The sequence below is a fragment of the Neophocaena asiaeorientalis genome, unplaced genomic scaffold (assembly GCF_003031525.2).
Source record: "Neophocaena asiaeorientalis asiaeorientalis breed wild unplaced genomic scaffold, Neophocaena_asiaeorientalis_V1.1 scaffold79, whole genome shotgun sequence".
Lineage (NCBI taxonomy): Eukaryota > Metazoa > Chordata > Mammalia > Artiodactyla > Phocoenidae > Neophocaena > Neophocaena asiaeorientalis.
This window is the reverse complement of record NW_020175402.1, coordinates 9,277,118-9,287,711: the sequence shown is the minus strand read 5'-3', so window position 1 is coordinate 9,287,711 and position 10,594 is coordinate 9,277,118. Positions and strand designations below refer to the sequence as shown.

Genomic DNA, 10,594 nt, shown 5'->3' with positions numbered 1-10,594 from the left:
GTTTGAAGGGGTTCAAAGAACCCATACAGCAAAGTATAGGGACCTCTTCTTGGCCCCCAACATCAGCAGGGCTGGAAAAAGTTCAGACATCCCTTCACCCCGTCTTTCACCCCAATTCAGGGTGCCCCAGTTTCCATCTTCTGAACGCTCACTCCCCACTCCCAAGGAAAAGGAGATTGGAGTGGGGAGCAGAAAGATGTGCAATCTTCACCAAGAGACATTTATTGAGCTCCTTATGGGTGCCAGGCACCAAAGAGGAGCGCACAGAGGTATTAGATAAGGTCCCGGCCCTCAAGGAGCTTCTTGATGACCAGGGGAAAGGAAAAGGGGGTGGAGAGAAGCTGGTGTCAATCACAGGCCTCTCTCCTTTCTTTGGTGGTCTCAGAAGTGGGCGGGCCCAGAAAGGGACAACTTGGATGAGTGTCCAAGACATATATGCACAGGCCACACATGTACAAGACACATGTGCAGAGCCCACCCAACTACAGAACCCAGGTACAGGACACGAGAAGTGTATGTGTCGCACGTGGGCGGGATTCACATGCAGAGTCCATATGTGCATAGGCCACATGGGTGTAACACAGGAACTGCATCTCCCCAAGCCGGGTTGGCTAGGCAGGGGGAGGGCTCCAAGCCCCAGCCAGCTAGGCTCCTCAGGGCTGCGGCTGGTACTGGCCCTCTGTGGCTGTGAAGAAGTCCTCCAGCACACTGCGCAGGTAGTCAAAGGTGGGCCGGTCCTCCGGGAGCTCCTTCCAGCACAGCATCATAAGTTGGTACAACTCATCTGGACAGTTGTCAGGTCGTACCATGCGGTAGCCTTGCTCCAGGTTCTGAATCACCTCAGGATTGGTCATCCCTAGAGGTTGATGGGAGAACTGACATCAAGGCTCCAGGCTTTGGAAGCCCACAGGCAGGGGTGATGGTCAAGATATTTGACAACTGGTATAGTATGAGCACCAATCCAAAGGGATCTTGGTCTTCATCAATGGTAAAGCTATACTCGCGGTAATTGCTAAATGTCAGTCGTGCCACTTGTAGTGTCTGCTGTGGCTTAAACACTCAATAATGCACACATGTGGCTGTGAGACTTTGGGTGAGCCACGGCACCTCTCTAAGCCTCAGTTTCCTCATCTGGAAAATGGGATAACAGTAGCTCCTACCTCATAGAGGTGTTATCAGGATTGAAAGAGAAAGTGTATATATAGCATTGAGAATGCTGCCTGGAAGAGGAGATGCAGCATAAAGAGTACCTGTAATGATGATTATTTGGTAGGGAAGGATGGAGTGGTCAGGGCCCAGGGCAGGATGGGGGACCACAGCCAGGACAATGGGGAGGCTTCTCCAGCTTTTAGAACAGGCACATGAGATGCTGCATCAGGAATCCAGATGGACCCTGGACCCCAGCAAGGCAGACCCTGCATGGGGCAGAGAAGATTCACTAGGCCCCTCCATGATCCAGATGAAATCATTTTTGGGCCACTTCCTTCCCTTGGTGCTGATCCTGGCCCCCATAGTAGGCTCTTTGCATGTAGACCCCCAAGAGGAGCTGCTCTGGAGAACTGCATGGTCGCAGCAGAAATATAGCTCCCTGTTTCTAAATTACCTGTATGGCCTCTGGTTTCTCCTTCATTCTCCTGAGAAGAGACTGTGACAGGCAGTCCCCAGAGCCTAACCCCTAGAGGGTCCTAGCAAAACAGAAGTTTTACTCCTACAAAGCTTCAGACTGGACCCTAGTCAATAGAGACCTCTCTTCCCCAGGCCTTTCCCCTGGGGGACCTCTAGCTATGTGTCACTCAGATTTCAAAATCAGGACACTGAAGGACATAGGCCAGGGAACAAGGGTACAAACCTATTGGCTACACCCAGCCTAAATACAGCCCACAGCCCTACTTTGGCTTGGTCCCTTATAGTGTTTTTTTTTTGTTGTTATTGTGTGTGTGTATATATATATTTTTTTCTTTTTTTGGCATGCGGGATCTTAGTTCCCCAACCAGGGATCGAACCCGTGCCCCCTGCATTGGGAGCATGGAATCTTAACTGCTGGACCACCGGGGATGTCTCCCCTTTTGGCATTTTTAAACAATGTGAATCATCACCAATATTTGGAAATGGGAACATTTTCCTAAAACTCCAAGTTTTGGCTTCTCTTGAAAAAACAAAGATCTGTTTTTTGGGCCCCCATGTCTTAATAGGAGCCATCCGCTAGAGAAGATTTAAGTTCACCCAGGTCCCCATTACTCCCCATAGTTTCCCTGACCCTGAAGCCATGTGTCAGTTGCCATTTATCATCATGCTTTCACTGCCTTTATTCTTCTAATAGAAAAATTCTCTAAGGGAGCACTGTGAACTCTTGGCAGGACAACGAGTGTGTTTCTAGCCCCGGCGCTGCCACTGGACTCTGTGATGGGGCAAGTCCAGGGCAGGGAAGGCCTGCATACCCTAACCTGATTCTAAGGTGTCTTTACCTTCCCAGGAGCAAAGTACCGTGCACACTGATGGGGATGTAGGAAGCTTCTGCAAGTCTGGCCACTGTGCTCCATGACCTCCTTACCCTGCCTTTGTATCCTATTTCCTTTCCCCAGAGTTTCCTAGCAAGTTCCTTCCAAAAAAAATTTCATTCCTGTCTTGGCTGAATTCAGGGGTAAAGGACTGTCCAGGAGATAGAAGGAGGAATGGGAGAGGGTGGGAATTAGCTGTTTACACGTCTCTCTCACTCTACATGGAAGGCTTCAGAGGGACGGGAAGTCAGTGTTTAGTGAACACCTACTATGAGTCAAGCTCTTTCACAAATAATCTTGTTTCTCATATCATGAAACTGAGGCTCAGAGAGGTAAAGTCACCTGCCCAAGTCACTTGCCCATAGTGATTAATAATAAAACCTAACACTCCTGAGTGCTTCGTATGGGTCAGGTACTGTTCTAACCTCACGTTTTACAACTGGAGAAAAAAGGAATGATCTGATCAAAGCCAAACAGAAAGCATCAGTGGCAGACCTGGTAATAAGAAGCAGGCCTCTTACCTCGCAGGCCAGATCCTCTTCTACATATTAGGCTGCCAGTGTTAGAACTAAAGAAAAGAGCTGGGATTGTTGAGGGAAGAGACATCCAGAGACAGAGATGGAAGCCAGGCCTGGGAGATGTGCACCTAATCGGGGATGTAGGAGTGCTACCCCTGAGATGATGGAGGAGAAGCAGCTAGAGAGTTTCAGATTCTTAGCCTGGGAAGAAGTAAGTGGAAAGACATGAATTTGCTGCCCTTCCCCATCACCCTTTCAGCTCCTGCCCTTGACCCTGACCTGGGTAAGGGATGCGGCCATGAGTGACAATCTCCGTCAGCAGGATCCCGAAAGACCACACGTCTGACTTGATGGTGAATGTCCCATAGTTAATGGCTTCTGGTGCTGTCCACTTAATGGGAAACTTGGCCCCTGGAGGGAGGAAGTGCGGTCACCTGGGTCTGCTTGGCCAGCCCCTGCAGGCCGCAGACTTCCCTCATGTCCCGTACCTACCCTCCCTGGCTGTGTACTCATTGTCCTCAATGAGGCGTGCTAGGCCAAAGTCTGCGATCTTGCAGCTCAGGGTATCAGACACCAGGATGTTGGCGGCCCTCAAGTCACGGTGGATATAATTCCGCTCTTCAATGAATGCCATGCCCTCTGCAATCTGCAGGCCAGGTACAGGTCAGCAGCCCTGGACCCGACATCCTTATCCCACTGCCCTGTGCCCATGCCCATCCCCTCCCCAGTCTCCTTACTTGGGCTGCCATGTCCAAGAGTTTGTTGATGGTCAGCTTGATGCCTGTGGAGGTCTTGAGAAAATCCACCAGGCTCCCTGTGGGCAGAAGCAAGAGTTGCTGACCCAAGTTGCCCCAGGGGAAAGCCCTCAGACCCTTCTCCCCTAACTGGGAGTCTAGAAGCAGTGTCTGATGTGTGGAAAGGAAGAGTAAAAGCTGAAAAAGGAGGAGTGTGTGTTCAGAGTGAGGATGCCCGGGATGAGTGATGCCCTTTTCCCGGGGACTAGGGGGCTACTTGGAGGGGTCTGCAAGCTTCTTGTCACCAATGGGGTGGAGCCCAAACTCTTCAGCGAGTCATCCAAAGCCCTGCATGGTCCACATCTGTAGTTTCTTCTCTTCCTTCCACTCCTGCCTCTTTTACTCCACCCACCCTAGACAATTGTGAGATTTTCCACATAGACCCCTGGGTTCTCACCCCAAAGTCTCTTTGTCCCATGTCTCATGCTAAAAATTCTTTTTGTTCATGGCCCAGCTAGACTATTCCTCTAGAAAGCCTCTCTAGATCTACCAAGTATAATAAATTACATGATCATCTTCCTTCTCCATGGTATACTGGAACTTTCCTATGGCACAAACTCTGGTTTTCCTAGTGTGCGTAACTCATAGCAGCAATCAATCAATGTTCCCAGCCCACAGTAAGCAGCAATAGATGTATGCTGAATGTAGTAAATGGAATCTGGAAAGAGGTATCCTGGAGGACTGAGAGACCTCAGAGGGTAGCAGAGGGTAACTCGGAGAAGACCAGGGATGGGAGTGGCTGGAACAGAGCTAGTGACCGCTGGTCCTTCTCAAGAGACTAAAACCCTATGTGAAGATGACAACAACTTGAGTGTCTCCACTATGAGTGCTGAATTAGTCACTGAAGGCAAAGACCTCACCCAGAGGCAGCAAATATGTGGACATAAACTGCCATTCCTTCATTGTATCCATGGCAGATCTTGCTAATCATTCCCGGTACTCACTTCCAATGAACCTCACAATCCTTCTCAACACAGAACTCCAAGCAACTACCAATTGAAGGTGGTCCGCTATTTGCCATTTCCAGAATCCATTAGCCAATTAACAGCTTTTTTCCCTTCCTGAAAGAGGGACAGATCTTATACTCCCAAAGAATCAGAGCCAGATAACAACAAACTTACTAAGCTGTTACTATATGGTAGGCCCTGTTTTAACTGCTCTATATGCATTAACTTTCATCCTCACAAAAACCCTATAAGGGGACTTCCCTGTGGTTAAGAATCCGCCTGCCAATGCAGGGGACACGGATTCGAGCCCTGGTCTGGGAAGATCCCACATGCCGCGAAGCAACTAAGCCCGTGTGCCACAGCTACTGAAGCCCGCGCGCCTAGAGCCCATGCTCCGCCACAAGAGAAGCCACTGCAATGAGAAGCCCATGCGCCACAATGAAGAGTAGCCCCCGCTCGCCTCAACTAGCGAAAGCCTGCGAGCAGCAACAACGACCCAACACAGCCAAAAATAAATTTTAAAAAAAAAGGCCCTGTAAGAAAGTTGCTATTGCATTATTATCACCATTTTACAGATGAGGAAACCATGGCAGAGGGAAGTGAAGTGACCAAGCCCAAGGCCACACAGTCCTGAAGCCAGGATTCTAACCCAGGCAGTCAGACTCTAGAGCCCTTAATGACTACTCTTATTTCTGGATAAGCCTGTTTAGATTTCTGCTGTTATTCTTGGAGGGACTGAGCATCAGAGGTGGCACAGGGACTTGGCCCAAAGCTGGGCCTAGAAATTCCTATTTACCTTCCTGGAGCTCTCAATCTGTCCGACAGTGGACTGAGGGAGGGGGAGGGGCTCACCCAGAACTGAAAAAGAGGGCTTTGGAGCACTCCCAAGGCTCAGGGGCAGAAGGGAGAGAGATGGGGCTAGGGACCTACTCATCTCCTGAGATCAAGCATCCTTAGATCAAGGTGGGGTTTGAAGAAGGCAAACAGGACTGACTGCAGGTCAGAGAAGAAGGGGGGTGGGGGGTGGGGGTGAATGCTCTTCCAGAGCCTGCCACCTCAAGCTGGGCTCCCAGACGGGGCTCGAACAACACACCCTCTTCTCCACACGCCCTATAGTCGCTCCTGGAAGTGAGTCTTTGGGGGCTCAGGAAAATTCCTCTAAAAAACCTCAGCGCTGAGCCAGGCCTATCTCCTCCGCCCTCCAGCAGGGGCAGAGGAGACGGCAGTGCCCCCCAGCGGCCGCGCACGGAGGCGGCGCTCACCATTCTCCATGTATTCCGTGATGATGTAGATGGGCTCCTGGGTGACCACCGCGTAGAGCCGGACCAGCCGCTGGTGTTGCAGCTGCTTCATGAGGTTGGCCTCGGCCAGGAAGGCATCGGGAGACATGCTGCCCTGCTTCAGGCTCTTCACTGCCACCTTCGTGTGCCCGTTGTAGTACCCTGGGGCAGGGAGGGGTTGGGGGAATCACTCGGAGCCCATGCCCCCAGAGCCAGGCAGCTGCCCCGAAACAGGGCACTGTCGTGGGACTCTCACGACCTTAGATGCCTCCCCTCCCCGCAGTCCTGGAGGGCCTCACTTACCCATCCACACCTCTCCGAACTGGCCAGCCCCCAGCCGCTCCACCAGCTTCAGCGTCTCCCTGGGAACCTCCCACTCATCCTCCCACCAGGGCTTCTGGGGCTTCTGGGTCTGGCAGGGGCGGCTCAACCTCGTGCACAGCCCGTCCGAAGAATCTGTGAGGACAAGGGAGGAGGGTAAGGCTGTGAATAAGGCGGGACTGGGGGTTGGGGCCCACCCAGTCCCCACCTGGGGAAATGGACTGGCAGGGGAGATGTGTGGAGCTGTCACCTGATCCCTGGGGCTCCAAGGTACCGCACCTCACCCACCGCGGGGGGAATGAAGGAGCATACTGAGAGATGGATGGAGGGTACCCCGAGAGGCACTGGGGGAGGCAGGCTGACAGGGCACAGGTGCTAACCCTAACCCTGCCGTGCTCACTCATGTAATGGCGGACCAGCTCATGCAAGCCAGGAAAAGTGATGCGGGGGGAGATGTAGAAGCCGCCTTTGTCCAGGTTACGGATCTTGTAATGTTTCACCACTTCTCCCTGGGTCTGGTCGAAGTCCCGGACGGACAGTGAAAATGATCCTGAAAAAAAGAAAGGGTGAAGGAGCGCAAAAGAGGGGGGCGGTGGCCTCCAGCGAATCGCACCTCCGCCGACGCGCCACAAACACACACACACACACCCATCCCACACCAACCCCGCGGGCTCCTCGCGCCAGGACCTCTGCTCGCTGTCTCTCTAGGATCAGGAAGGAGCCGTGCGTGTTCCCGGGCGCCAGGAGCTGCCTCTCCGCGTCCTTGCGGGTCAGGGTCTTGAAGAACCAGCTGAGCAAGGCAGAAGCGAGGGCTTCTTTCGTCTGTTGGTCCGTTCTTCCTCCATCACCCTCCAGCATTCACACCACCCCTAGCATCTCTCCTTTGCTCCGAGGTCCCTGGATCTACGCCCAGCCATCCCGCACGATGAGTCCCCACTCACGGTTCGGGCTCCAGGCTGTTCGCTCTGGCCACAAAGTTGAAGGGGATGTAACCTTCCTGGCCCGTGGTCACGGACTGCGCCTTCCACCACTCGCCGTTCCTGCGCGACAGCGGCGGTTAGCACGCTCTGCTCAGCCTTGGACTTGGCTGGAACCCCCCCTCGGAGCCCCCAGTTAGGCCATGCCACCCCACCCTTCAGCTCAACACTCCGAAGCCTCCCATTTTGTCTTAAGGGCACCCACTGCAAGCCAGATCAGGGACCGCAGGGGGGCTGCAGTACCGGAGATCCCCACTCCCTCACACTCTACCGCAGGGCAAGGATGGATGGGGTGAAGGGGACACTCACTGCTCCAGGATACGTAGCTGTTCACCCTTCTCGAAGCCCAGATCTCCATCGTGAGAAGGCTCATAGCTGTGCAGGGCGATAACCAGGTTGTCTGTAAAGACAGGGGGAGTCAGGGAGAACCTGTCTGGAATAGGCTGGGAGAGCGACTTCAGGAGTTACATGGTAGCTGACAACACTGAGGGGGAAGGAGGAAGGACAGGTGGTGAGTAGGTGAGGAGATGGAGGCTGACAGCCAAGGATCCACAGGACTTCTCTTCCAGGCCCTGCTGGTTGAAGTCACCTTGCAGTGGAGAAGCTGGGGGGTTGGAGCCCTCGTAGGTGACCAGTGGATCCCGCACTTCAGAGCCATTCCAGGTGGACAGCTGTGGGGTGGGGTATAAGTGGAGTCAGAAAGCTGGGGGCTGGGTCAGACCCTGGCTTGCCTCCCCACTGCCCTGCTCTCCTTCACTTCAGCTTGGCTGGGTCTTATCACTGAATTTGCCAACCACTTGCTGTGTGACCTTATGAGAACCCCTTTCATTCTCCGGGGTTCTTTTCCTTTCTGCTGCAGGGGAGAGGGCTCGCTGTTATCTCAAGGATCTATAGTGGTGGTCCGTTTCTCTTCTCCGGGTCGTACACCCACCCGACTCCCACACCAAGCCCGCTGTCTTGCCTCTTACCATGGCCTTGCCCTCCAGTGGAACTATGGGGTAATGGCAGTTCTCACACACATCGATGTTTTCCATCCAGTCATCTTCAGGGTTTGAGCTGCAGCTACAGCCCATGGTCCCTGGGGGAATGGAGAGGGGGCTGAAAGGGCTCCCCCAAGATCTACCCCTGCAACATCAGACATGCTAAGGCCTAGCCCTGGGAACTTCCAGAAGGACCCGAGATTGGCAGCCCCAGAGCCCCCATTCATAAGCCACAGAAAAGCTGAAATGGGGTCCTAGCTCCCAGTAAAGTCACACATGCCCTCCTTCTGAGGCCTAGGCCCCACCCTCCCACCTGGGCTGGGCAAACCGCCACAGGCACCTTTGTTAGTCTAGTTGCCCACTTCCTGCCTCTCCCCACTCCCGCTCTCTCTGCCCATCCCCCAAGTTGGGGGACTACCTACTAGAGATCACATACACTTCCCCAAGCCCTAGGGAAGACCTAAGTTTTGATCCTCCCCTACCAGAGGGGTGTGTGCGCCCCGCCTCCTAATTACAATTCCCCTTTCCAGACGAGGAAGCTGAATATGAGACCCTTTCTCCCGAATGTCAGCCATCAGGCTTCTGCTCCCCCAAACGCCCCCACACACGAAGTCTCCTTCAGAGGCTTCTTTCTGCTTCTCCCCAGCAGAAAACACTCCAGCGGCCCTCTTGGCCATACCTTTTACTCGTTTGCTTGCTTTAGCAATGGAAACTTTTTGTCAGATGAAATCAAGCCGAACCTCATAGCTCAAGCAGGTAAAAGTGGAGCTGTTCTGCCTGAAGCAGAATGCGGCGGGACCTCACTCTGAAGCTCCTGGGAATCCCTGCAGCACCTCCTCCCCTAGGGCTGCTCCTCAGGACTGCTCAGGTAAAGTTTAATTGAATTTACTGTGCATTCAAGAACCTTTACTATCGGAATCAAGTCCACCTCCTCAGTCTATTCTGCTAGACACACACACACACACACACACACACACACACACACACACACACTCACACAGCCTGTGCTCTGAGCTAGTCTTCCCAAAAAGTTCTCGCTCTTTTCTTACAACGTGCCTTTGTTTATGTGGTTCACCTGCCTTGGAATGCTTTTGCCCATCTGTTGAACTCTAACTCAACCTTCAAGCCTCAACTCAGATATCACCTTCTCTGTGAAGCCTTCCCAATGCCCAAAGCTCTTTGCTCCTACAGCATTCCACTTAGACCACAATCATCAACTTAGGCACTGAGTGCCATGATTACGCTAATTTATGTGTCAGTCCCCCTGCCTCTCCTACCCCCTTGATGAGATGGGGGATTCATCAAGAGCAGAAGCTGTATTTTATTTGCCTGAATGTCCCAGCACCCGGAACTATTCTTGTTAATAAATGTTGACTGGTATGTGGAGGGTTGATGCACAGATTCTCCCATCTACAGAGGTCTTAGAAACCACCAGGTCTAACCTCTGATTTTAGATGAGCAAACAGAGGACCAGAAAGGCCTGCTTAAACTCACACAATTGTTTGGGGCAGAATAAAGCTAGAGTTGCTAATACATGCTGGGACCAAGTAGAAATGGGGACCAGTGGTGGTTTTTTGGTTAGCAAGACTTAAGATCTGGGGCTTCCCTGGTTGCTCAGTGGTTAAGAATCCACCTGCCAATGCAGGGGACAAGAGTTTGAACCCTGCTTTAGCAGTGGAAACTTTTTTCCGTGAAGATCCCACATGCCGTGGAGCAACTAAGCCCCGTGTGCCACAACTACTGAGCCTGTGCTTTAGAGCCCGTGAGCCACAACTACTGAAGCCCGCGTGCCTAGAGCCCGTGCTCTGCAACAAGAGAAGCCACCGCCATGAGAAGCCCGCGCACCACAACGAAGAGTAGCCCCTGCTCGCCAAAACTGAAGAAAGCCCGCGCGCAGCAACGAGGACCCAACGCAGCCAAAAATAAATTAATTAATTAAAAAAAAAAAGACTTAAGGACCTATGTTAATTATATCTTAATTAAAGAAAGAAAAAAAAGATTCAAGGATAGGTGCCGGAGTTATGTTCAAATTCTGGTTCTGATAACTTACTGTGTCTCTTTGCTGAAATCATTCTTCCCCAGCCTCACGTTGCCTTTTCTGTCAACTGGGGGTTGTCATCCCTTTCGCATAAGCTTAGATGAATTTTGGCCTGATTTAGAGCTGAGAAAGACTTATACCAGTGCACATTCTGCCCTACCAACCCCTGCCTTGGAGGGTGGGAGAATGGGACTGGTAAATAATCCTCTTGGCTTTAAGCTCATGTTTCTTTTTTTTTTTT

General features: G+C 52.3%; 1 protein-coding gene across 1 annotated transcript in view; it reads right to left on the bottom strand.

Moving 5' to 3' along the window:
- Positions 1 to 200: 200 nt before the first annotated feature.
- LCK (LCK proto-oncogene, Src family tyrosine kinase) overlaps positions 201 to 10,594 on the bottom strand; it is a 19,568-nt gene continuing 9,174 nt past the window's right edge. The window contains exons 2-13 of the mRNA XM_024766710.1: positions 8,304 to 8,413; positions 7,925 to 8,006; positions 7,645 to 7,735; positions 7,300 to 7,398; positions 7,048 to 7,148; positions 6,759 to 6,911; positions 6,341 to 6,493; positions 6,020 to 6,199; positions 3,754 to 3,830; positions 3,509 to 3,662; positions 3,296 to 3,427; positions 201 to 856 (exon numbers count right to left, since the gene is read on the bottom strand). Coding sequence (XP_024622478.1) covers positions 654 to 856; positions 3,296 to 3,427; positions 3,509 to 3,662; positions 3,754 to 3,830; positions 6,020 to 6,199; positions 6,341 to 6,493; positions 6,759 to 6,911; positions 7,048 to 7,148; positions 7,300 to 7,398; positions 7,645 to 7,735; positions 7,925 to 8,006; positions 8,304 to 8,408 — 1,530 coding nt within the window. The 5' untranslated portion in view covers positions 8,409 to 8,413 and the 3' untranslated portion in view covers positions 201 to 653. The remainder of the gene's footprint in view (positions 857 to 3,295; positions 3,428 to 3,508; positions 3,663 to 3,753; positions 3,831 to 6,019; positions 6,200 to 6,340; positions 6,494 to 6,758; positions 6,912 to 7,047; positions 7,149 to 7,299; positions 7,399 to 7,644; positions 7,736 to 7,924; positions 8,007 to 8,303; positions 8,414 to 10,594) is intronic.